This window comes from Scyliorhinus canicula, chromosome 12 (genome assembly GCF_902713615.1).
Source record: "Scyliorhinus canicula chromosome 12, sScyCan1.1, whole genome shotgun sequence".
NCBI classification, from domain to species: Eukaryota; Metazoa; Chordata; class Chondrichthyes; order Carcharhiniformes; family Scyliorhinidae; genus Scyliorhinus; species Scyliorhinus canicula.
In genome coordinates, this window is record NC_052157.1 from 33,188,275 (window position 1) to 33,216,235 (window position 27,961).

At 46.7% G+C, this 27,961-nt stretch overlaps 1 protein-coding gene across 1 annotated transcript in view; it reads right to left on the reverse strand.

Annotated features, from left to right (window-relative positions):
- LOC119974370 (protein unc-13 homolog A-like) overlaps positions 1 to 27,961 on the reverse strand; it is a 237,256-nt gene that overhangs the window by 32,988 nt on the left and 176,307 nt on the right. Inside the window, exon 9 of the mRNA XM_038813159.1 lies at positions 4,038 to 4,160. Coding sequence (XP_038669087.1) covers positions 4,038 to 4,160 — 123 coding nt within the window. The remainder of the gene's footprint in view (positions 1 to 4,037; positions 4,161 to 27,961) is intronic.

Consider the following 27,961-nt stretch of genomic DNA (forward strand, 5'->3'; position numbering starts at 1 on the left):
ACACACCTGGTCTGGCCGTTCGTAAAAACGGCGTCACAAACTCGCTTTTCATAACCATGGCACCGATTGGCACGGCAGTACCACGGCCGTGCCAAGGGTGCCATGGGCCCGCGATCGGTGGGCACCGATCGCGGGCAGCGGGCCCGATGCCCGCGCACTCTTTCTCCTTCCGCCGCCCCGCAGTATCCATTCGCGGGGCGGCTGAGGGGCAACCCGGCCCGCGCATGCGCGGGTTTCGCGCAAATACGCGATGACGTCATCCGCGCATGCGCGGGTTGGAGTCTTCCAATCCGCGCATGCGCGGCTGACGTCATATGACGCGTCAGCCGGCGCTAACTCCGGCAAGCGGGCTTAACGATATTCGTTAAGCCCGTCATGCCGGAGCCTACGGCGTCGGGCTGCTAGCCCCGACCGGGGACCAGGATCGGTTCCCGGTCGGGAAGGGGCGCGCTGGCGTCAAACCCGCCCGAAACTATTAGTATTCATCACCATTATTCTGTGTAACTTGAGCAACTTTTGGCTTCTGCATTTAAATATGGAAATCCAAAAGCTGCCATCAGAAATTTCCTACTCGGCCACACAGAGCACTATTGAAGACTTTGCAGATAAAAATCAATAAGAAAAAACCGAACTGAAGTGAATTTCCACTTTTTGCACAATTATTTTCACTGTTAAACCTTTAAAAACCTATGCCTGTTTAATGGTTTTTATAAGGCATTCTCAGTCATAGTTATTGCTGAACAATCTTGCTGGCCCGGAGAAAAGAAATTAATATTTATGGAATGTCAAATTTTTCCATTCCATCTTCAAAATTATACAAATTATATAATTCTGAAATACTAAAAACATTCTTTTTAAATTTATGATATTTTAGTTTCTATATTAACCTCCTCAACCAATTGGGGGCCCTGTGCCAGCCAGTGCTTGTGGGCACCAATCAGAGCTTGATAGCTCTGCATTTGCCGATGCTCATTTGAACCGATCAGCAGTCAATGCAGAGTGATATCAGGCTCTAGTTGGTTGAGTCCCCAAAGAGTGGAAAAACACTGGTGAAGATTGAGGTGACTTAGAGGGAGAGAGGTGGCAGCTAAGGCGAAGATCTCTTGTGTCTGCTTAACTAACGTTGCGAATTGGCCAAAAAAAACCCCAAGGGATGGAGGTGGAGTGCCATCCAGCCTGTCAGGACTCAGAAGCAAGCCATCGTCGAGGGGAGCAGTGGCGCCTCGACCCCCAGGCCAGGATTGAGGAGGACTGGGCAGGCCAAAGTCAGGCAGCCAGCAGCAAGGCAAGGTCGTCAAGGTGAGGTGCGAGGAACTGCCGGAGTTGGATGAATTAGCCAGAAAAAAGCCACTCAGGTGGTGGTGAATGAGCCAGCCTGCCGGTCGGGATTCAGGGTAGCCATCGTCGAGCAGCGATGGCGCAGGAGCAACCCGACCCCCCAGGGCTGAGGAGGGCAAAAAAAAAAAGCCTGCTCTTTCAAAAAAACTCATTAAAATCAAGAAAGGTCAGTTAACCTGAAGCGACACTAGCAATCTCGCTGTCCAAAATGCAGATTCTTCCATCTCATTGCTCATCAGCATTTCTTTATTTGCTCGCCTCAAGACACACATCGCAATATTAACTATCTTTACCATCATTCTGACAAGAGATAAGCATGCATTTTAATTCAGCAATTATTCACACAGGTGTGTTGTTCACAAAGCAGGCCTACAGTGCAGCAAGAAGCTATCCGGCCATTCAAGTCTGCACCGACTTCCGAAAGTGCTCCCCCACTTAGGCCCACTCCCCTGCCCCATCCCTGCAACCCCACCTAATCTGCACATCTTTGGACATTAAGGGTGCGTTTTTCCGAAAAGCAACTCACTGTGGCGCAACATGGCTGATAAAAGCAGGGAGACCCTGCTCCCAAGATCCACCGCGCTCACAATGCCTCGCAAGATATAACTGCATCTTGCGAGACATCACAATATGACTTTTTAGCAAATCTGCACATTAAAGCAAGACAGCTAGTCTCAATTTATTATGCAGATTCCTGATTCACCCGAGGCGTGGGATCAATTTCCCTCGCCTCGGAGATCTCCGGTGAGCACCATTCAGTACTGCTCTCAATAAGCATGGACCAGACAGAATGGCACTTGTGGAAGTCTCCCCAGGGATCGGAGGCCCCCAGGTGCATGCCTTTTGGGCATGGTGGCACCCTTGCAATGCTGGTCCCAAAAGAGCACCCTGGCAGTGCCACTTTGGTGTCAGCCTGGCACTGCCAAGGTGCCAGGTTGGCACTTCCAGGGTACCACGCTTGCATTGTTTGCACAGGTGGGATCTGGCCAGGGTTTCCCAGCATGGGTGTTAGCGGGTTGTGCCTGGGGGGAGGGGGAATGGACACTCCCATAGTGTGTTGGGGCTAAGGGTCGCTTTGGGAACATACCGATCTCTCGATATACTGAAGAGTTCTGGCAAGCGGAGCTCTTTAATGTGCAAAACGGGGCTATATAGATGCTTCGGCCACGTGTTCCCCATTGAGGCCCCTTATCAAACCTGAGTGTTGAATAGCCTTGTGTTTCATGGCACTGCGAGCCCCGGGAAACACGAGGCTAAACGCGCTCGCTGTGGGACTTTATTCCCAATTAATTAAATCCAGCCCTAAGGGGCAATTAAACCTGGTCAACCACCTGACCTGTACATCTTTGGACTGTGGGAGGAAACCGAGAAATCTGGAAGAAACCCAGACAGACATAAGGGGCGCAATTCTCCGCAAATGCGGAGCGTCGTGAAGGCTGCCGTGAAACCGGCCGTGTTTCCCGGCAGCCTCCGCGCCCCCTCCCGGGACCCGATTCTGCTCCCCGGTCGGGGCTAGCAGCGGGGCCCCGTGAATCTCGGCTTCGCAGGCTTAGCGAAATTTGCTAAGCCCGCGCGCCAAAGTTAACGGCGGCTGACGCGCACGATGACATCAGCCGCGCATGCGCGGATTGGACGGCTCCAACCCGCACATGCGCGGATGACGTCATCCCACGTATGCGTGAAACCAGCGCATGCGCGGGCCGGTATGCCCCTCAGCCGCCCCCGCGGACTGATCCAGCGGGGCGGCGGAGGAACAGAGAGTGCGCGGGGTTCGGACCCGCTGCCCGCGATCGGTGGGCACCGATCGTGGGCCCATGCCATCCTTCGCACGGCCGTGGTGCGACCGTGCCAATCGGTGCCATGGTTCCCCAGAACGGCACTTTGCGGCCGTTTTCACGATCGGTGAGAGCAGGTGTGTTGCCGTTCGTGAAAACGGCCGTAAAGGCCTGGGAATTCGGCCCATCGGCTAGGGGAGAATCGCTGCTCGCCGTAAAAAAAACGGCGAGCAGCGATTCGTGTCGGGGGGCGGGCGTGGGGGGGGGGGAGAATAGCGGGAGGTCGGGAAAAATGTCGGGAAGGCCCTCCCGCTATTCTCCGACCCGTCGTGGGGGGCGGAGAATCGCACCCAAGGAGAATGTGCAAAGTCCACACACAGTTACCCAAGGCCAGAACTTAACCCAGGTCCCTGATGTTGTGAGGCAGCAGTGCTAACCGCAATGCCACTGTTCAAAAGCACTACAGCAGTTAAGTAGTGATAAATCTGTGTATATTTGTGGCTTCTTTATGTGCTGTGGGGCGAGAGTGGGCGGGGTCTGGGGCATGACATCATCAGGGGGGACAGGCTTGGCTTCATGGGGAATGAAGGTGAGTGCGGGGTCGCACAAAGTACAAGTCCACAACTGACTCCACGTCCCAATCATTATTACTTTCTATAAAATCATGAAAAGTAAATGATAAAGCCTGTTTGCTACTTCCCGGAATGCTGCTTGTGAGAAGACTTCAATAGGATTGGCTGCTTAGCCTGGCTGATGGCATCTCTGTTGCTAGACCTGAGAGATCCCCAATCGCAAGCGGCAAATGAAATTAAGGCACGTTGCTTTGATTGACCAAAAATTCCAACCTTTTAATGCTTATGGTGCATTACAGTGCACAACATAAAAATAAGGCTTTGAATATGTATAAAGGTTGAGCCAACTCACCTATTAGTTAATTCAAATGAAGGTTTACTTTCCAGTGAATGCTGTTGACTAGATAATTGGCTGCGACTTGAGAATGATTCTAAATCGCTTTTGCTGTCAAAAGGGTTTTCGCCACCTTGCTTTCTGTTAATAAAAATACAAGATCAATATAATGGTAAAAAAAACCAGATTAAAATACCAGATCTGATCTTCCACTAAAATAGAGCTGGTTAACATATGGAGCAGTTCTTTGTTTAAGACAAGTTTAATTTAGTAATCTTTGGCAAAAGAGCACAGCAATTAATGGACTGGTTGACATAGTGATTTCAACACTGAATTGAATTGAATTGATTTATTGTCACATGTACTGAGGTACAGTGAAAAGTATTGTTCTGCATATAGTCCACACAGATCGTTCCATACATGAAAAAACATAGGACATACATAAATACACAATGTAAATACATTGGTACAGGCATCAGGTGAGCATATAGAGTGTAGTACAACTCAGTAGAGAAAATGTGTGAGGAGATCAATTCAGTCCGTAAAAGGGTCATTCAGGAGTCCGGTAACAATGGGAAAGAAGCTGTTTTTGAATCTGTTAGTGCGTGTTCTCCGACTTTTGTACCTCCTGCCCGAAGGAAGAGGTTGGAAAGAGAATGACCAGGGTGAGAGGGGTCTTTGATTATGCTGCCCAATTTCCCAAGACAGCAAGAGATAGAACATAGAACAAAGAACGTAACAGCACAGTACAGGCCCTTCGGCCCACGATGTTGTGCCGACCATTTATCCTAATGGAAGGTCAACCTAACCTAGACCCCTTCAATTTACTGCTGTCCATGTGTCTGTCCAAGAGTCGCTTAAATGTGCCTAACGACTCAGATGCCACCACCTCTGCTGGCAGTGCATTCCACGCACCCACCACTATCTGCGTAAAGAACCTACCTCAGACACCTTCCATATACCTTCCTCCAATCACCTTAAAATTATGTCACCTCATGACAGCCATTTCCACCCTGGGGAAAAGTCTCTGGATATACACTCTATCCATGCCTCTTATCACCTTGTACACGTCTATCAAGTCACCTCTCTTCCTTCTTCGCTCCAGTGAGAAAAGCCCTAGCTCCCTCAATCTTTCTTCATAAGATATGCCCTCCATTCCAGGCAGCATACTGGTAAATCTCCTCTGTACCCTCTCCAAAGCATCCACATCCTTCCTATAATGACGCGACCAGAACTGGACACAATATTCCAAGTGTGGTCTAACTCGGGTTTTATAAAGTTGCAGCAAAACCACGCGGCTCTTAGACTCAATCCCCCTGTTAATGAAAGCCAACACACCATATGCCGTCTTAACAATCCTATCAACCTGGGTGGCAACTTTGAGGGATCTATGTATGTGGACCCCAAGATCCCTCTATTCCTCCACACTTGCAAGAATCCTGCCTTTAACTCTGTATTCAGCTTTCAAATTTGACCTTCCAAAATGAATCACTTCACATTTATCTAGGTTGAACTCCATCTGCCACTTCTCAGCCCAGCTCTGCATCCTGTCAATGTCCTGTTGTAACCTGTAACAGCCCTCAACACTATCTACAACTCCCCCAACCTTCGTGTCATCGACAAACTTACTAACCCACCCTTCCACTTCCTCATCCAAGTCATTTATAAAAACCACAAGAGCAGAGGTCCAAGAACAGATCCCTGCGGGACACCACTGGTCACCAACCTCCAGGCGGAATACTTCCCATCTACCACCACTCGCTGTCTTCTTTCGGCCAGCCAATTCTGTATCCAGACAGCCAAATTTCCCTGTATCCCATGCCCCCCAACTTTCTGAATGAGGCTACCATGGGGAACCTTATCAAGTGCCTTACTGAAATCCATATACACCACATCCACTGCCCGACCTTCATCAATGTGTCTCGTCACATTCTCAAATAATTCAATTAGGCTTGTGAGGCATGACCTGCCCCTCACAATACCATGCTGACTATCTTTAATCAAACTATAATTTTCTAAATAATCACAAATCCTATCTCTCAGAAGCTTTTCCAATATTTTGCTCATCACAGACGTAAGACTGATGGGTCTGTAATTCCCAGGGATTTCCCTATTCCCTTTCTTGAACAGGGGAACAACATTCGCCTCCCTTTAATCATCCGGTACTACTCCAGTGGAGAGTGAGGACGCAAAGATCATTGCCAATGGCGCAGCAATCTCCTCCCTCACTTCCCACAGTAACCTTGGGTATATCCCGTCAGGCCCAGGGGATTTATCTATCCTGATGCTTTTCAAAATTTCCAGCACATCCTCCTTCTTAATATTAACCTGTTTGAGTCTATTAACCTGGTTCACACTGTTCTCATGAGCAACAAGGTCCCCCTCTCTCGTGAATACTGAAGAAAAATATTCATTTAGGGCCTCCCCATCTCCTCAGACTCTAGTTACAAGTTCCCTCCACTATCCCTGATCGGCCCTACTCTCACTCTGATCATCCTCTTATTTCTCAAATAAGTGTAGAATGCCTTGGGGTTTTCCCTAATCCTTCCTGCCAGGGCTTTTTCATGCACCCTTGTCACTCTCAAAGTCCATTTTTGAGTTCCTTCCTGGCTACCTTGTAACCCTCTGGAGCCATGCCAGATCCTTGCTTCCTCAACCTTACCTAAGGTTCCTTCTTCCTCTTGAGTAGAAGCTCCACTTCTCTTGTCATCCATGGCTCCTTCACCTTACTATTCCTTCCTCGTCTCAGTGGGACAAAACTATCTAGCACTCGCAGCAAGTGCTCCTTAAACAACCCGCAGATTACTGTTGTGCATTTCTCCAAGAACAATTGTTCCCACTTTATGCTGCTCAGCTCCTGTCTAATAACAGTATAATTTCCCCTCCCCCAATTAAATACCTTCCCATACAGTCTGTTCCTATCCCTCTCCATGACTATGGTAAAGGTCAAGGAGTTGTGGTCACTGTCACCGAAATGCTCTCCCACCGAGACATCTGACACCTGGCCTAGTTCGTTGCCAAGCACCAAGCCCAATATGGCCTCCCCCCTAGTCGGCCTATCTACATATTGAGTCAGGAATCCTTCCTGTACACACCTGACAAAATCTGCACCATCCAAACCATTTGCAGTAAGGAGGTTCCAGTAAATATTGGGGAATTTGAAGTCACCCATGACAACAACTCTGTTACTTCTGCACCTTTCCAAGATCTGCCGCCCAATCTTTTCCTCTATCTCTCTGCTGCTATTGGGGGGTCTATAGAAAACTCCCAATAAAGTGACTGGCCCTTTCTTGTTTCTGACTTCCACCCATACTGACTCCCCCAACCTTCGTGTCATTGACAAACTTACTAACCCACCCTTCCACTTCCTCATCCAAGTCATTTATAAAAACCACAAGAGCAGAGGTACCAGAACAGATCCCTGCGGGACACCACTGGTCACCAACCTCCAGGCGGAATACTTCCCATCTACCACCACTCGCTGTCTTCTTTCGGCCAGCCAATTCTGTACCCAGACAGCCAAATTTCCCTGTATCCCATGCCCCCCAACTTTCTGTCGCTGTGTTGCACTCCCTAATTAACAGTGCCACTCCCCCCCCCTCCTCTTTTACCTCCCTCCCTATTCTTCTGAAAACATCTAAACCCCGGAACATCTAACAACCATTCCTGCTCCTGTGAAATCCCTATCTCCGGAATGGCCACAACATTGTAGTTCCAAGTACTGATCCATGCTCTAACTTCATCTCCTTTATTCCTGACACTCCTTGCATTGAAACAGACACACTTTAACCCATTCCACTGAGTGCAACTTTGCCCTATCAACTGTCTATCCTTCCTCACAGATTCACTGCATAGTATTTCTACCTGTTCAACAGCTGCCCTATCCTTTGATCCATAGCTCTGGCTCCCATTCCCCTACCAAACTAGTTTAAACCCTCCCAAAGAGCTCTCGCAAATCTCCCACCCAGGATATTGGTGCCCCTCCAGTTTAGGTGCAATCTGTCCTTCATGTACAGGACCCATCTTCCCCAGAAGGTATCCCAATGATCCACTTATCTGAAGCCTTCCCTCCTGCACCAGCCTTGTAGTCATGTGTTCAGCTGCACTCGCTCTCTGTTCCTTGCATCACTTGCACGTGGCACCGGTAGCAATCCTGAGATCACTACTCTGCTTGTCCTGCTCTTTATCTTCCAACCTAACTCCCTAAAATCACTTTTTAGATCCTCATCCCTTTTCTTAGCTATGTCGTTGGTGCCTATGTGAACCACAACTTCTGGTTGCTCCCCCTCCCCCTTAAGAAGTCAATGGATGGGAGGCGGGTTTGTGAGACGGGCTGGACTGTGTTCATGACGCTCTGTAGTTTCTTACGGTCTTGGGCCAGGCAGTTGCTATACCAGGCTGTGATTCACCCAGATAGGATGCCTTCTATGGTGCATCTGTAAAAATTGCTAAGAGTCAATGTGAACATGCCAAATTTCCTGAGGATGTATTTACACTGTTGTGCTTTCTTGGTCATAGTGTCGACATGGGTGGACCAGAACAGATTGTCGATGATGTGCACACCTAGGAATTTGAAGCTGTCAACCATCTCCACCTCAGCACCATTAATGCAGACAGGGGTGTGCACGACACTTTGTTTCCTGAAGTCAATGACCAGCTATTTAGTTTTGCTGACATTGAGAGAGAGATTGTTGTCATTACACCATGCCACTAGGCTCCCCATCTCCCTCCTGTATTCTGACTCAACGTTGTTCGAGATCTGACCAATACGCTGATGTCATTAGCAAACTTGTTGATGAACTTGGTGCCAAAGTTTGCCACACAGTCGTGTGTGTCTCGTAGGGGGCTAAATAAGCAAACTTGCGGGACCCCAGTATTGAGGACTAACATGGAGGAGGTGTTATTGTTTATCCTTACTGATTGTGGTTTCTGGGTCAGGAAGTCGAGTATCCAGTTGCAGGAGGATGAGCTACGTCCTAGGTTTTGGAGTTTTGATATGAGGTTAACTGGATTATTATGTTGAAGGCAGAGCTTAGTCAATGAATAGGCGTTTGATGTAGGAGTCCTTGTTGTCAAGATACTCCAGGGATGAGTATAGGGCTAGGGGGATGGCGTCTGCTGTGAACTGGTTGTGACGATATGTGAATTGCAGTGGATCAAGACATTCTGGAAGTACAAAGTTGATGTATCTCATGACCAACCTCTCGAAGCACTTCATAAATGATAGATGCCAAGGCCACTGGATAGTAGTCGTTGAGGCACATTGACTGGTTCTTCTTTGGCAACGGTATGATGGTAGTCTTCTTGAAGCAGGTGAGAACTTTGGAATGGAATAGGGAGAGGTTGAAGATGCCCGCGAACACGCCTGCCAATTGGTCCACACATAATCTGAGTGCACGACCAGGGACTCCGAAAGGACCCGTCGCTTTCCAAGGGTTTTACTTTCAAGAAGGTTGATCTGACTTCGAAGCTGTGACAGTAGATATGGATGTGTCTGAGGTTGCTGGGGCAGCTGACAGCAGTTTGATGATTGTTCCAGTGATAATTTTGATGTGAGTATAATCCGAGTCCATTGTCAGCCACCTGCCATTAGTATACTCGTTTACTTTTTTGCAATAATGCTTTTCCTCTGATGTAACGCTTTGTTGATTCCAAAGAGGGCAGGTTCAGTCACACTTTTATGTCAGATTTGGCTTCATTTTCCCTGGATCCCTGAACGTTAAATCATATTCATTATGGTGTCATTTCAAGTTAACCTTGAAAATTTGCTTTGACTCTTCTATCCTCTTTTTGACAGCTGCGGGCTGTGGATTTAATATACTCTGTTTCCTTACAAGTGATGGTATCTTCCAAGGCATGCAAACCTTTGCACACTTGTTGCCCTAGAGCAGGGGCGGGCAAACTTTTCTGTGCAAGGGCCACATTCAGAAATTCACAATTTTAAAGGGCCGCATAGTATATTAATTAATAGTCCCGGTTGTAACCAATTAGCGTGCGGCATATATCTCAGCGCTTCCCCCGGCGGCATCCTGCCTTTAGCCCTCTTTTTCTCTACTTTTCAAAAATGGCGCTTCACCCGGTTATGATTCTGGGCGCCTCATATAGAACATAGAACAGTACAGCACAGAACAGGCCCTTCGGCCCTCGATGTTGTGCCGAGCAATGATCACCCTACTCAAGTCAACGTATCCACCCTATACCAGTAACCCAATTAACCTTATAAAAAAAATATAAAAAATTTAAAAAAAAAAAAATTTTTTTTATTTTTTATGACTTGATCTTGGTGGGCCGCATAAAGACCTTTGGCGGGCTGCATGCGGCCCGCGGGCCGTAGTTTGCCCACCCCTGCCCTAGAGTATTAAGCGCAGACAACAACAGCGACTTCCAGTTTCAACTGAAGTGATTTGCGTTTTCTTCTCAAATTAAGTTCTCCTGCCCACAGCATAAAACTGTCTTCAACATTTTACTTTCTGCTATTAAATGATAATAGTTAAATGAAAGACATTCAATGAAAGCAAAAGCTTGGAGTTTAATATTATTATCCATGCCCTCCCCAATTCAAACATTCCCTTCAATATCCACATACAAATTTATAGATTGTCAAGTAACAAAAAGCTAAAACACAATCAAAAGATCTCATTTTACATTTCGATATCCAAACAATTTCATTTCTTTCTAATCTATTTTCAGTAATCATATATTTCCATGTCTTTTAGAGTGGCACACCAATTTAGGTCTGGCAGATTCGGTCAGAACAACATTTAAATGCAGATTCAAGGCAGTATTTAATGGAGGTGACGAGAGTCTCGCGGAAGAACCGAAGAGGCAATGAGAGCCTCACATCCTCTTTTAGGGAAGGCCCATTGAATTAAGTGCCACTCAGGCACTCACCTGGACAGCAGCAGACCTTCCCCAGGGTCAAGGAGCACGGAGGCAAACAAGGTGAGCCAATCAAAGGTCAGTAGCTCTATGGGTGGCAGGGCCAATTGTGGTGGCTGCTGGCAGCATAACACCTACCAAAGGCCTCGGACTATTGCTGAATCCCAGTGTTGGCAATGGGGGGGGGTAATGAGGGGAATGTGGCGAGGGAGGCTGGCAGCAAGGGAAGACGGTGGCTCTGTACCCAACATCTCCCTTACATTGAGTCCCGCGAATAGACGCCTAATGCTTTTGAAGGGTGCTGGGTACCAACAAGCAACACTGAACAGGTTTTCGCCATGCTCCCTGCATGGGTCACTGTCCGTGTGGAGTTTGCACATTCTCCCCATGTCTGTGGTCTGTGTGGATCCGACCCCCACAACTCAAAGATGTGCAAGGTAGGTTGATTGGCCATGCTGAATTGTCCCTTAATTAGAAAAAAAAGAATTGTATACTTGAAATTAGAAAAAAGGATCAGCAATAAATGCCCACACACCATGAATAAAAAAAGTCCCTCTTTATAAACTACTAAAATGATTTAAGTAAAGCAGGCATGTTCTGCAGAAAAGTTTAGGTTTAATAATTATTTACAATTAGTTTTAGTTATGTCCAATGGTTATAATGAATAAGTACAATAATCAATTCACCCAATATTGTGATAACCCTCACGAAGACCACGAGGAATTACTCATCAATCTCCCTGTGGGGCCCGTGGAGTACGAGTTCCCATGGTAACAGGCGGTGACCCCCCAGCTGAGACTGATTATCGAGCTCTTTAAATACTGGGCGGGATTCTCCCCTACCCGGCGGGGCAGGGGGTCCCGGCGTACGGGAGTTGCGCCAACCACTCCGGCGTCGGGCCTCCCCAAAGGTGCGGAGAATTCCACACCTTTGGGGAGGCCTACGCCGGAGCGGTTGGCACCACGCCGACTGGCGCCAAAACCGGCACCAGCGGCCTTTGACACCCGCCGCCCGGCGCCGGCCGAAAGGCCTTCGCTGGTTCGCGCATGCGCCGGTGGTGACGTCAGCGGCAGTCACCACCGGCGCATGCGCGCTGGGGGATTCTCTTCCGCCTCCGCCATGGTGGAGGCAGTGGCGGCGGCGGAAGAAAAAGAGTGCCCCCACGGCACTGGCCAGCCCGCCGATCGGTGGGCCCTGATCGCGGGCCTGGCCACCGTGGGGGCACCCCCTGGGGTCCGATCGCCCCGCACCCCCCCAGGACCCCGGGGGCCCGCTCACGCCACCACCAGAGGTGGTTCAAACCTCAGCGGTGGGATAGGCCTCCAGTGGCGGGACTTCGACCCATCGCGGGCCGGAGAATCGCTGCAGGGGGCTCGCCGATCGGCGTGGGGTGATTCCCGCCCCCGCAAATTCCCGGGTGGAGGAGAATTTCTGCCACGGCGGGGGCGGGATTTTCGGCGGCCCCGGGCGATTCTCCGACCCTGCGTGGGGTCGGAGAATTTTGCCCACTGTCCCAGACTCGCACCAGAAGTTCTCTTAATTTCGGACTGGAACAGTGTTGTATTCCGCGGGTGTGGTTTTACTTTTGAGTTTAAAATACATTTAGTGAAACCTTCATCTTCATATCAACTAGATTACTACCCAGGCAACGAGGATGGAATTCAAACCCATGTGTACAAAGGCTGGCAAGGTGACATACCTAGGCTACTGTGTCGACAAAGATGGCCTGCACCCTGAAGGGGACAAGTGAGGGCCATAAAAGGGGCACCAACCCCTCGGCCTCATCAATTATTATTGGAAATTGATCCCCAACCTGGCCACCTTGCTGCCACCCCTACACGCATTGCTAAGAAAAAAAAGAAGTGATTTTTTTAATAATCTTTATTGTCACAAGTCATTAACACTGCAATGAAATTACTGCAAAAGGACCCTAGTCGCCACATTCCGGCGCCTGGTCAGAAAGTCCAAATTATCTAACAGCACATCTTTCGAGACTTGTGGGTGGAAACCGGAGCACCCGGAGGAAACCCACGCAGACTCGGAAAGAAGGTGCAGACTCCGCACAGACAGTGACCCAAGCCGGGAATTGAACCTGGGACCCTGGCACTGTGAAGCCATAGTGCTAACCACTATGCTACCCTGCTGCCCATGGTGTCACAGTTGCAGGTGTCACAAGACAAAGCATTCACAAGAGCGAACCAATGGCTACTGTCACCCAATAACATGGCACACAATAATCACACAAGACCACTGGTACTATCATGCGCTGCCTCTCTCTATGGAGGAGGGGCAGTCCTCTCCCAGCGATGGTACAATGGTACTGAGCGACTGATTGCATTTGCATCACAAACCGTGGCAGATGCGGAGTGATGCTATGCACAAATCAAAAAAGAGGTTCTGGCCGTGATAATCGGAGTGAAGAAATTCCATCCGTGTGTCTACGGCCAACACTTTACAATAGTCATGGACCATAAGCCCCTGTTGGGTCTTTTTAAGAAGGTCAAAGCGATCCCACGCATCGCATCAGCTCGGATTCAGCGCTGGGCATTGTTGTTGGCAGCATATGAGAACTCCTTTGAGCACCACCTGGGAACTTAGCCAATGCTGACACCCGGAGTAACTTACTGCTGTCCACAAGCCCGTCCCCCACACCAAGAATAGATGAAGTCATCATGAATTTAGATTTTATAGACACCCTGCCTGTATTCACCAAGCAGATCCGGACATGGACCCAGAAGGACTCTGGGCAGCGCGGTAGCATGGTGGTTAGCATAAATGCTTCACAGCTCCAGGGTCCCAGGTTCGATTCCCGGCTGGGTCACTGTCTGTGCGGAGTCTGCACGTCCTCCCCGTGTGTGCGTGGGTTTCCTCCGGGTGCTCCGGTTTCCTCCCACAGTCCAAAGATGTGCGGGTTAGGTGGATTGGCCATGCTAAATTGCCCATAGTGTCCTAAAAGTAAGGTTAAGGGGGGGTTGTTGGGTTACGGGTATAGTGTGGGTTTGAGTAGGGTGATCATGGCTCGGCACAACATCGAGGGCCGAAGGGCCTGTTCTGTGCTGTATTGTTCTATGTTCTATGACTCCATGCTGGCCAAACTGCTCCATGTGATCCTAAGCGCATGCAATTCAAAGACACCCTACAGAGGATCTGAAGCCTTTCCTGTCTAAATGCCAAGCGTACAGCATGGTACATCATTTTGTCCCTCGCCCAGGCCAGCGCCTAATCTTGAAGGAGGTAGATACCGGTCACCCAGTAGCTACGTCTGGTGGCCCGGGTTTGATTCCGACAATGAAAATTTGGTGAAACAATGTCGATCATGTCAGGAAAATCAAAGACTCTCGCCATCGGTCCTGCTACACCCGTGGGAATGGCCAGGATGGCCTTGGATACGGGTAAACATGGACTTCGCCGGACCATTCATGGGGGGCAGTATTTATAATCTTGCTCGACTGCCAATTGTAAATGGATGGTCATACATCCTCCATGACTTCCAGCGCCACTATGGAGAAACTCCAGCAATCATTTTGCACTCATGGGATACCGGAGGTCATTGTGTCCAACAACAGGACCTCCTTCACCAGTAGAAAATTCCAGGAGTTTACGAAGTCCAATGGAATGAAACTCATCCGCATGCCATCCTACCATCTTCGAATGGCCTGGATGAGTGGGAGGTCCAGGTATCTAAAAGCAGTATGAATAAACAGACCACCGGTGCGCTCAACACCAAATTCACTCAGTTCTTCTTCAACTACCATGCCACATGTGATGATGGGGGTTACACCAGCGGAATCGCTGATGGGCCGACACCTCTGGACTAGACTCAGTCTATTGTTTCCCAACATAGGTGGGAAAGTGGAGTCAAAACAGGAGGCTCAGAAAAACATTTATGACACCCAGTCACATGAGAGGACTTTCAGGCCGCGAGATAACATTTACGTTTGCAAGTTTGGAGACGGGTCCCCTTGGATCCCGGATGTGATAGTAGAAAAAGACCGGCAACATGTCGCACAAGGTCCGGGAGTTCTGTTAGTCCTGGGCTGGGACACTAGTGTTGTCCACCAAGCGTGCGGCTTTACTTTTGAGTTTAAAATACAATTAGTTGAACCTTCATCTTTATGTCTCCTGGATTACTACAAATATGATATTCAGCTTCATTGTGGTCAATGCAGGATATGAGTACATCACATGACTAGGTCCTTGTTAGCAGCCACAGCCACACTTGCCAAAATGAGAAATACCACGGCCCCAAGCTAGTGCTGCAAGTACGACAATTTTGAGCATTCCTAGTAAGGCATCATCACAATTTCTTGCAAGTCAATGACATCAGTTTGTATTCCCTAAGATTCAGAATGAAGTAAAACAGCTGTGAGTTTCTGAACGGTCATTCCTAGTTCATGAGAATTAGTTTAACTTGTATTATTGTTAAAAAATTTAAATCTCCTTGAAAACATGTAACAATCTTTGGTTCTGTAACTTTAGGGTTAAATTCTATCATCAGTTTTTGTAGTTATTGTGACTTTTATTCCTGAGGAACATGTAATGTATTATCCTGTAATTTTAAGTGCATCTTGCTAACTTAACATTAACACACCAATCATCTTTATGCACTGATTTTAAATGTATTCTGTACAGACTTTGGTTTAATTTCTGCAACTTTGTAATTTCTGTAAGGCTATACATCACTCTGTATTCTATTACTTTGTTTAATTAACTTGTACCAAGCACAGGGAAATACTACAAAACATATAACATCAAAGCTGTTGTCTTAACCAAAACATATTGATAGGCACCTTCCATAGAGTTCGAAAGGTCATACAACACTCCAATCAGAAACTGATCATGAACCACCCAAACCAAACAGGAAAGAGAAAATGCTGGAAAATCTCAGCAGGTCTGGCAGCAACTGTCGGGAGAGAAAAGAGCTAACGTTTTAGAACTCGAAACGTTAGCTCTTTTCTCTCCCTACAGATGCTGCCAGACCTGCTGAGATTTTCCTCCATTTTCTCTTGTGTTTCAGGTTCCTGCATCAGCAGTAATTTGCTTTAATCCAAACCAAACAAAGACTGATCATGTGTTGCCTGACTTGATCAGAGTTTTTAAAAAACAGGACATCATGCAAATGAGTTGTGGGCTTGGAAAGTGTTGAAAAGACCCAGCTTTCAGCTCCCAGCATGCACTGCATTTCAAACAGAAGACAGGAGACTGCTTTCCAACTGGGAGCAGAAAATCACAGAAATGAAGGAGCGAGAGGGGAGAGGCCACGTGTCACCTAGCGCCTGTGGTGGAATGATTTGCATAGCTGTCTGCCATTGGAGCAGAACACCGGCTTATCATTGGCCCTGGTCGGTCATGTGCCTCTCGACCGATTGGTTGAGACCAGTCATGTGACAGCTCTCCGATTGGTCGAGAGGCTGAATTAACCACGCCTCCTTGCCGAGGTATAAATGGTCAAACGCCCGGCGGTCGTCCATTTTATTGTAGACAACCACAGGGCTAAGTTCTAGTTTATTAAAGCCTAACTTTTGTAAAGCAGCTCGTCTCTCGTGCAATTGATGGCTCATCAGCGCCATTGGCTGAATCAAAAACAAAAGAACCACATTGAGCCAGTAAAGCTGATCCCTGGTTTTGTTAAGCATTACTTTTGGTGCTTTGTAACATTTCCTGAGTTATATCACTAGATTGTCTCCTACTGCCTGAATGGTTGCAGTCTCAAAAGAACAAATGAATCTTGAGTGAATGCAGACTGATGGATTTGAAGGTTAAACACCCTACCAAAATACTTCCAGGCAGGAAACAGATTGAGGACTCCTTTCACCAAAACCCAGTCTATTTGTGCATTTTATGTAAGTTGCCTTCCATTAGCGACACAGTATAAAAAACATCAACCCATATATATATTGCAATGTTGGAAATACGTCAGCTAAAATATTTTCCACCATCTGAGCTGTAGCAACATTTTGTTTTTGTGTTTCATCTCTTCACACACACACTTTGTTCCCTTTGGGGAAGAGTGAGGAAGTGGTGGAAGGATTAGCAGGTGGCTCAACAACCTGTTTGATCGCGTCATGAATGTCCTTCCATGGCCAACAAGTCCTGGAGTAGGACTTCAACCTGGAGCTCAAAACAGAAAATGTTGGGTAAACTCAGCAGGTTTGGCAGCATCTTTGGAGAAAGAAACAGAGTTAACTTTTCAAGTCCATTTGATCCCCCCTGAAGAGATGTAGAAACATAATGAATTATACTACCACTAGCCCGCATGGCCACCTGTCCTTGTTGTTCAGTTTTACTCATACTCGGCACTGAACTTTGTTCTCCTATTAACACATTCTGCTACCGTACATTTTTACACTATTGGTTCTTTTTCAGTCCTTAATGGCACCATTAACACCCCCTTCGTCTTATGCCCATGACACCTTTATGAATCTCTCCTTTTCTCCCACCTATCCCTGTCTTTCTATTCTGCCCCACCTCCTTCGCCCACCTCTCCAACTATATAATTCATTACATTTCTATCTCTCTTCAGTTCACGTGGATTCAAAACATTGACTCTGGTTCTCACTCCATGATGCTGCCAGATCTGGTGAGTTTACCCAGAGTTTTCTGACTTTATGTCAGATTTCCAGGATCTGCAGTATTTTGCTGTTATTCAAACTAGAGTTTCTGGCTCAGAGACAACTGCGTTACCTACTACACCACAAGATCTCCTCCAGAGTAATACTGAGAGCAAGAAAAATTTGATGTTGAGATCGGAAGGCTGTAGCGCCATCTTCCAGTTAGGCACGCCACAGCCTTCCATTCTCAACATCAAATTCAACAATTTCAGATGATTAGCTCTACCCCACCTCAACCCATTTGTTTTCAACCCATTTCATTTTAAATTACTTTTACCATTTCTCTCTTTCTTGTCTTTCTTTATACATATTTACCCCCCCCCCCCACCTTATCCACCTTTCCTTATCCTTTCTCCCCTTTGCTTCCCCCTTCCCCTCCCCCCAATCTACATCTGTCACATTTTACCCTCTGATGTTAATTTCTCTGCTGTTTGGCCTTTCACACCTTTTGTTCTCTCTGGAGACTGCCATTAGCACTCTTTCCCCTTGGTTTCTATGGCAATTAGCACCCCGTTTCCTTGGGTTTCTGTAGCTATGACTCATCTTTCATTCTCACTCCACAGTATAAATATTTCCCACTTTCTCTGTCTTTTAGCTTTGACAAAGGTTCATCTGGCATTGAAACATTAGTTATTTTCTCTCCCTATAGATGCTGCCAGGCCTGCTGAGATTTTACCGCATTTTCTCCTCGGCAAGATGAGTACACCATTGCAACAGATGGCTATGAAGATTCATTGCTCAGCGATATCGTCGAGGAAGACACGGAACGATTCTACGAGATGGAAGAAACAGGAAGAGGCCAAATAGAGAATTGAGCAATCCAGTTAATGATAAATTAAACCAGCACATTCATCAAATTGGACACTGGTGCCAGAGCAAATTTAATAAACGAGGCAGACCTCAAGAAGATATGCATTCAGCCACAAATTTAGCCAGACAATAAATGCAGTCTCACAGACTACCATGGCATACCAATTAAGATGCTTTGAAAATGCACTCTGCAAGTAGAGGTCAACGAACAATCATATTTGGTGGAATTTGTAGTTGTAGAGGTGGATAAGAGACCCTACAACTAGTCCACCAACTATAAAACCAAGACAACGATTTATTTGAACTCGGCTAATTGCACAGCAACTATGCAATCACCGACACAGAAATTCACGGCATAGCCACCGACTGCACACAGATGGCACACATGGCAGCCATAGATGAAAAGACACAACAGAGTCCGGAGAACAAATCCAAAGCTCAGGCAGCAGCTCTGCTCAGAAACAAGCACAGCCAAGCTTCTACCGAAAGCATGGTAGGCCTAGAAGACACGGTTGTCTTCGAGAGCATGCAACAACAAAGCGACTAAAATTGTGAGTCAAATGAGATAATAAACATAATGCAACGCATATCTCAGCAGCGTCAAGAACAACTAAACCAAAACTAAAGAATCAGAGAAAATAATTGGCTGATCATAAAGTAGCAAAGTGCTGAGATGAATGCCCTGCAGCACAGAATCAAGGGCACACAGACAAAGAGGAGCCACATGATGGCACAATGCCCTCTGAAGTTGTGGTTGAGCCCTGTGGTTCGGATCTTTATGATGATACGAATTCTGCTGGTTGCGGGATGTACCCTCTTCACAATTCAACTGCCGTTGCAGCACATGGACACCAGCCGATATTGAACAGCACACAATATTGAACAGTCCATGGTCCATGGTGTGGCAAGGAAATTCCTGAAGCCAAATAAAACGGAACAGGGGCAGCACGGTGGCCTAGTGGTTAGCACAACTCACGGCGCTGAGGTCCCAGGTTCGATCCCGGCTCTGGGTCACTGTCTGTGTGGAGTTTGCACATTCTCCCCGTGTCTGCGTGGGTTTCGCCCCCACAACCCAAAAATGTGCAGAGTAGGTGGATTGGCCACGCTAAATTGCCCCTTAATTAGAAAAAATAATTGGCTAATCTAAATTTATAAAAAAATAAAAAAATAAAACGGAACTACTTTCTTCAAAACTTAATCGGGAGTGAGCATCAATAGTAAGCAAACCTCACATACCAAAACCCACAACAGTTGAACACTACACCAGCCACATAATGCGTCTACATTATGCATCCACTGTCTGGCCACTTCCACGTGAGCATGCTGTCATGCGAGAGTACCTTTAAGAAATGGGTGTTTATAAATGGGTGTGTATATAAGTATCTGTAGTGAGAGTACCTTTAACAAATGGGTGTTTATTACTACAGTGATGTCAGGGAGTGGGTGGAGATGGGCTTTCTTTCAGCTTTTTACTTTTGTTTTAGGCTGTTTGCTCAGGGTGTGTTTTAGTTTCGTTTTCAGAGCTGGATAGCTGCAGTCACAGCCAGAAGGTGTATGAATCTTTCTCTGTAATTTAAAGACTGTAAATCAATCCTGGTGATTTAAAACTAATAACAGTAGTGACTTTAACCTGATGTGCTTCTGGTAAAAGATGTTTTAAGACTTATGGATGTTAAAAGGAAAGCTTAAAGGATTATTTAGTGTTGTAGTCTTTGGGAGTTGTATTTGAATTAATGGCCGCTAAGATGTTCACTGTATTTTTAAAAAATGTTAACTTGAGTTCATAGAATAAACATTGTTTTGCTTCAAAAAATACTTTTCCATTTCTGCTGTACCACACCTGTAGAGTGTGCTGTATGCTCACCATACCACAATCTAGTAAAAGTTGTGGGTCAGGTGAACTCCATGATACACTTTGGGGTTCTCTAAACCCTGGCCCACAACAATGCTCAGACCCTAGATATCAGCCGGAGAATTCTTGCAACAAGGAACTCCAGTCCTGTTGAAGGTACTTCCTAAATCTATGCCCAGTGAGGGCCAGATCCAAATTGCGCAGGGCAGAGCGGGTCCGGCGCGGTGCTGGATTTGAGGCTCCGGCGAGATTCACCCATTGCACCCGCTCCGCGTCAGGCACAAGACAGTGGCAGAATCGCGCCCTTGGTGTCCTCGTTTGTTCCATGTGAACAGCCTGTGCCTTTTGACCTACCTTGATTTCATTCAGATAATTTAAATAGCCAAAAGATTAATTTTTTTTTTAATAAATGTTTTTTTATTGAGTTTTCATATTTTATATATGACAAATTACAAGAGAGAGAGAAAAAAAAGGGAAAACACAAAAATTTTACATGAATATTTACAGGTAAGCATCTTCATAACAATAATTGTGGCCGCCCCCTTTAGCCAGCATACATATTTTACATTCCCCAATATGGCCGAGGCACATGTTTATAGGCATTTATTTATAGTTTGGTTTTGGGCCTTGGCTTGCCATCAACCCCCATACCGAGCCCGTAGCCCCCCCCCCCCCCTCCCCCCGGCTACCTTCCCCCGATTCCCGCCCATTTTCCCCTGGTTCTTGGCCACCCGACTATTCTTCCTCATGTACGTTGGCCACAAACAGGTCCCGGAACAGTTGCATGAATGGCTCCCACGTTCTGTGGAAGCCGTCGTCCGACCCTCGGATGGCAAATTTGATTTTCTCCATTTGGAGAGATTCCGAGAGGTCGGACAGCCAGTCTGCAGCTCTGGGTGGTGCTGCTGACCGCCAGCCAAACAGGATTCTACGGCGGGCAATCAGGGAGGCAAAGGCAAGGGCGTCCGCCCTCCTCCCCAGGAATAGATCTGACTGGTCTGAAACCCCGAAGACCGCCACTATCGGGCATGGCTCCACCCTCACCCCCACCACTTTGGACATAGCCTCGAAGAAGGCTGTCCAGTACTCCACAAGTCTGGGGCAAGACCAGAACATGTGGGCGTGGTTGGCCGGGCCTCTCTGGCACCGCTCACATTTGTCCTCCACCTCCGGGAAGAACCTACTCATACGGTTTCTCGTTAAGTGGGCTCTATGTACCACTTTTAGTTGCGTCAGGCTGAGCCTTGCGCACGTGGAGGTGGAGTTGACCCTTTGCAGTGCTTCGCTCCAGAGTCCCCACCCTATCTCCATCCCCAGGTCGTCCTCCCATTTCCTTCTTGTTGCGTCCAGTACGGTGTCGTCCCTGTCTACCAGTCGGTCATACATGTCACTACAGTTCCCTTTCTCTAGGATACTTGTGTCCAGTAGGTCTTCCAATAGTGTCTGTCATGGCGGTTGTGGGTACGTCCTTGTCTCCTTTCGTAGGAAGTTTTTGAGCTGCAGGTACCGTAGCTCGTTCCCCCCAGCTAGCTGAAATTTCTCTGTCAGTTCGTCCAGTGTTGCGATCCTGTCGTCCGTGTATAGGTCCCTGACTGTCAGTGTCCCCCCGTCCTGCCTCCACCTTTTGAAGGTGGCATCGGTCAGTGCTGGTTTGAACCTATGGTTGTTGCAGATGGGAGCCTTGTCCGACATTTTGTACAGGCCAAATTGCTGCCGCAGTTGGTTCCAGGATTGGAGGGTGGCTGTCACCACTGGGCTGGTGGAGTGTTTTTTGGGTGGGGATGGGAGTGCTGCCGTGGCGAGGGTCCGGAGGGAGGTTCCCATGCAGGAGGCCTCCTCCGCACGCACCCACTCGGCTTCTGGCTCCTGGATCCATCCCCTTACTCGCTCGGCTGTTGCCGCCCAGTGGTAGAATTGTAGATTCGGGAGGGCTAGCCCCCCCCTGGACAAAAGATTAATTAATAATGTAAAAACCTAAACTTCTGCAATCTGTCAATCTTCGGAAAAATGTGAATTAGCTGTATCATCAAAGGTAAAAAATATATTTTTTGATGGAGTAGAATCAATTTCTTTGAAATTTACGCTGCATATATATCTATTTGCAGCAATAAAATTATCAATCTGAATGTCATTCTGCTGAGATATCTCGAGAAATCTGAAATGCAAAAGAATTTCCCATCCCACCACTTCCAGCAGGGATATTTGTGAATGTGATGTGTCCCCTTAACTTGAAGGCCAGTAGAACGTGGTGTCGCTATTAAAGCTGTACTATAGAGAAACTGCGTAGATCAAAATTACATGCAATGCAAATAGCTCTATTTAAATTGCAGTCAATGTTTAGAACAAACTAACCACACACCATTAGAGGGATTTTGTAAAAATGTTCATGGAGTATGGGCATCACGACCTAGGTCAGCATTTATTGCCCATCCTTAATTGCTGCTTTCTTGAACCGCTGCAGGCCATGTGGTGTAGATACACCCTCATCCCGGCAAGTGGAGAATATTCCATCACACTCCTACCTTGTGCCTTTTAGATGGTGTGGTGGAGAGGCTTTGCTGCAAAACTCACCTCTTAACTTCCCAAAGCCTGTCCACCATCTACAAGGCTATTAAGAACTGAACTCCTTAATAGAAATGAATTATAGCCAGCCTACCTTGTGTCATACAATTGCTGCAGAAAAGGTATTTTATAGTAACCTTTTATCAAACATAAATCCCAACAGAGCCATTTTCAACTAAATACATTTTTCAACAAGTTTAATTACACAAGTGACTGAACTGTGACAAGATGTTATTTACTTTTGTTTGTTCTTGTATTCAGTGCATCTCAATGAGGTGTGAACTGGTAAGACAGCACATCTATAACAAAAACATCAAATGCTGGAAATGCTCTGCCGGTCCCACAATATGAAATGAAAATGAAAATCGCTTATTGTCACAAGTAGGCTTCAAATGAAGTTGCTGTGAAAAGCCCCTAGTCGCCACATTCCGGCGCCTGTTCGGGGAGGCTGGTAGGGGAATTGAACCGTGCTGCTGGCCTGCTTTCAAAGCCAGCGATTTAGCCCTGTGCTAAAGCAGCCTCATCTGGACAGAAAAATCATGTTAACGTTTCAGATTACAGACCCGAAATGTCAGCTCTCCACATATGTTGCCTGACCCTGCTGGGCATTTCCTGCATTTTCTGTTTTCACTTTGGATTTCCAACACCTCCAGTATTTCACTTTTGTGTCAGCAAGCCTAGCAGTTTCGGCTCAAAATAACCAACAAATTTTGAAACTGACATTAATACAAGTTGACAAATTGATGTGCTCTTTGGCATGGATAGGCAAATACCTGTTCTAAGTAGTGGGGAGTGCACAAGCTTTAAACCAGAAACGTGCTTTAGTTCAACTGTTCTTCCACTTACTGACAAAAGATCAGATGGAAGGCTCATTTATAACTTACTACTTTAGGGAGATGTTTGGATGTGATAGATTACATCAATACCAAAAGGGATATGAAAAAATGTAACAAATGAAATTCACTTTGGCAATATGAAACCTACTAATAAATAATAACTACATTGGAGAGCATTCCTGCTGAAGGAGTTGCATCTGGGGAAAATGGCTCATTACAGGTTCTTTGCAATGTACTGCACTTTAACGTCAAAATGCCAGTGAATCATGTTTTTGCGTTTATTTTTCCAGCTATTATAGTCCCAAAATTTCATGAGTTTATTATCCACCATTTCAAGGGGAATGTTGTTGCACACAATTATTTTTAATCCAGTGAGCAAATTTTGCAAGCAGAATAATTGGAGGGTTTTCTGGATAACAGAGGTCGAAAGCGACGGGAACTATTTTCCCCTCACCTAAATTCTCCGGAAACAATTTTCATCCCCTTTACTCATTGAACTCCATGATAGAAACAAATTATAGCCAGCCTATCTTGTGCCATGCAATTAATGCAGGCAATTGCTGCAGAAAAGGTGTTTTATTATAACCTTTGATCAAACTTAAATCTCAACAGATCTATTTTCAATTAAATACATTATTCAACCATTGAAGCAGGCAGTCTTTTGCACAGCACAAACCTGTGTTACTATTTGATGGAATCTCATCGTTATTTATTTCTATGCTTTTTTTAAAGAATGCTAAGATTTGTCGGATACTTTAATTGAAATTGCTATGCTAAATTCTCAGCACAATAAAATTGAAATGTTAAAGAAGCCTTCTGAATCTGCAGTTCACTTCTTCTGGATTATCTATGTGAGGTCCACATGAACTGCTTTAAATGGGCAGCTACGTAAGACTAGATTGACACCTCAGATTTCTGGTGACTCCAATTTGTAACACAATACACCAAAATGCCTCCTGTCCAAATAGAAATGACAGAATATTACATACAATTCTGGTCGCAGCACTACCAGAAAGATGTGGAGGCTTTGGAGAGGGTACAGAGGAGGTTTACCAGGATGTTGCCGGAGGAGGGTGTTAGACATGCGGAGAGGCTGAATAGACTGGGCTGTTTTCATTACAAGATTATGAGAGGCATGGATAGAGTGGATGAGCAGGCACTCTTTCCCAGGGTGGAGAGGTCAGTCACCAGGAGGCATAGGTTTAAAGTCCATGGGGCAAAGTTTAGAGGGGATGTGCGAGGCAGTTTTTTTTACATAGAGAGTGGTGAGTGCCTGGAATGCACTGCCAGAGGCAGTTGTGGAAGCAGATACATTAACAGCATTCAAAAGGCATCGCGACCAATACATGGGTAGGATGCGTATAGAGGGATACGGCACTAGGAAATGCTGAAGGTTTTGGCCAAGAGTGGTATCATGACTGGTACAGGCTTGGATGGCCAAAGGACCTGTTCCTGCTATATTGGTCTTTGTGAGTGCTGCGCTGCTCCTTACGTTCTGTTCACCAATCTAACATGGCAGACCGGTCCCTACTCTCCATTGTCAGGCCGAGCTTGTCTTCACAGATCGCATCGTACTGCTGGACCCATTAGTCCTCCTCTGTCTAGTTCAATTCTGGGTATCGGGCTGGGGAGTACAAGGGTTTCCTTCCCCTTCTCTCTCCACCACCACCCCCCCTCCCCTGGTGTCACACAATCACACACCAGCTTCTATCTGGACTGTGCTGAGGAACACATGCAGCCAACTCCACGCAAAGCTGAAGTTTGACCGGGGGTAGTGTGTGAGGTGAGGTTGGTGGGTGGGGGTGGCGGGTTGGTGGACAGTTGATGACAAATGGGGGGGGGGGGGGGGGGGGGGGGGGTGGTGATGTGAAAGGAGGGGTATGTAGGGCGATGGCTCATGGTGGCAGGCAGGAGGTGGATGAAGGAGACAAACAGTGGCAAGCAGAAGGAAGGCCAAGGTAAGGGAAGCTGGACCCTGATAAGGCTGCATGAAAAACTCACAAACAAGGGGTGAAAGGGATACTACATCATTTACTGGAAGGGGATGAATTAAGTTTTGAGGTGGGTGGTGACAGGCAATAGGCTTGGGGAGAAAGTGGTTGAATTGAGGAATAGACTTCTTCCAGCGGCTGCTAGCCTTTTCCCTCTAGATTGCTGACATCCTGTACAGTTTCCAGAATTGTGGTTACAACCACTTATAGATGTAGATCAATATGACAGGACTGACTGCAGTGTTAAACCTGTCTAGTGCCAGTTCACTTACACATCATCAATTGAAGTATGTGATACTTTCCTTTTTTAGATATGGGATATTGCTCGGCCCCTGATTTTGCTTACATGTGCAATAGTTGGGCGTGATCGAGATCTCGGAGTGGCTCTGAAATTCTCTCCATGGCTAGAGGACAAATTCTTTCTTTGTTGGACGATGTTTAATTTACCTGTGTTTTACCAATTCAAGTTTGAAACTTACAGCTAGTCATTAGTTTATTTTTTCACAATTGCACACATGCTGATGCACAAGGCCTGAATCATAGGGGTGGGTTCACCAATTACCTTCTATAATTTGGGCTGTTTTACAGCTGGGGAACACCACCCAGCGATGACGGTTTCTAACCGGCAACCACCAACCAACCAGCGACCAGTGATAGCTGTTTTCAACTGGGGCGTGTTGCCTTTTTTACCTGCTATAAATATGACAATCAATAAGGTTGCCCTTCTTTCTTTAGATATCAATATTATATTGCTTTCAGAGTCACCAGGTCCAAGAGAAATCGAACACATGGCGGTCTCTCTCTTTATCCTTGGGGAGTTACGTGCTCTTTTGGGCGGTCCTTCGGTTTGTACCCCATTAATTGGGTAGTTAGAACATAGAACATAGAACAGTACAGCACAGAACAGGCCCTTCGGCCCTCGATGTTGTGCCGAGCAATGATCACCCTACTCAAGCCAACGTATCCACCCTATACCAGTAACCCCCCCCTACTCAAGCCAACGTATCCACCCTATACCAGTAACCCCCCCCCCCCCACTCAAGCCAACGTATCCACCCTATACCAGTAACCCCCCCCCCCCATTAACCTTATTTTTTAGGACACTAAGGGCAATTTAGCATGGCCAATCCACCTAACCCGCACATCTTTGGACTGTGGGAGGAAACCGGAGCACCCGGAGGAAACCCACGCACACACGGGGAGGACGTGCAGACTCCGCACAGACAGTGACCCAGCCGGGAATTGAACCTGGGACCCTGGAACTGTGAAGCATTTATGCTAACCACCATGCTACCGTGCTGCCCTATTCTTGATCACTGTATTTGATTTGAGCCAATAAAGGGGCGGGTGCCTTGATGGCTGGGCGTGTCTTAAGCGGTCATTGACCCTGTTGTTTAGGCTTCCTGAGTAAAGGGAGTAACGCCAAAATGTCTGGGATTGTATCGGTTACTCGAGTATCACTCCTTTGTCTTACGGAGATGGGCCATCAAAATGCTAAACGGTTGGGGGTTTCGATGCTGTCTGGATTCTTTGCTCACAAATATACATTCAGGCTCTAAGCGTGCCTGAACCTTACATTGTCCATATTTCCCGTTATGCTTTGCAACCGTCCATGTTTCTTATTGTAAGTGGCTATCCCAGATGGCTACAGGCGAGACAGCTGTCTGGCAACTAAGATCAACTGGTTTCCCAGTCTCATCAGTGGTTGAACTGCTTTTCCCTCATGGGGTGACAGAACTCAAGAATTCTATTGGTTGAAAAGCAGCATTACAGTCTCCATAGATGTTCTAGTCTTTATCCTTTTGTTTATTGATTGTTTGATTTACTAAGCTGACTACATAAGGTAACCCAGTGCAATAATGGCAACACAGCATTCTGAGCAGCTAAATGCTGCTTGAGATTGGTTAATGACACTCTTAGGATACACTCCAGCTATGATGAATCACCACTTCAGCATGTCACCACTAACAATGGAAAATAACCCAAGGTAATTGGTCTACACAAGGAGGATTAGAAATATAAAGTTAATGACGCTGAAACTTTATGGGTGGAATGTTATGGAATCCACAAGAGTGGGAAACGTGGTGTGCCTTAATTAGGCAAATGCAACATTTGATTACCTGACAGTGGGTCTAGATGCAGCGATAAATTCTGTGTAACAAAAATTAGGCAGGCCTTTGGCAAATTCATATTTGTAATAAACAGTTTTCAATATAGTCTTATACTCAGGATGAATTCAATGGTGCACAAGAATATAGTGGTCCCCAGTTCAACAGTTAGCTTTGTGTATTTGTGTTTACGGACAGTGATTTTCTTTGCTCAACTCTATGGCCTAAGGGAGGGGAGCAAGAGGATCGACTCGTGCATAGAGGTTTGGGGCCAGCAAAGGTGAATCAATGGT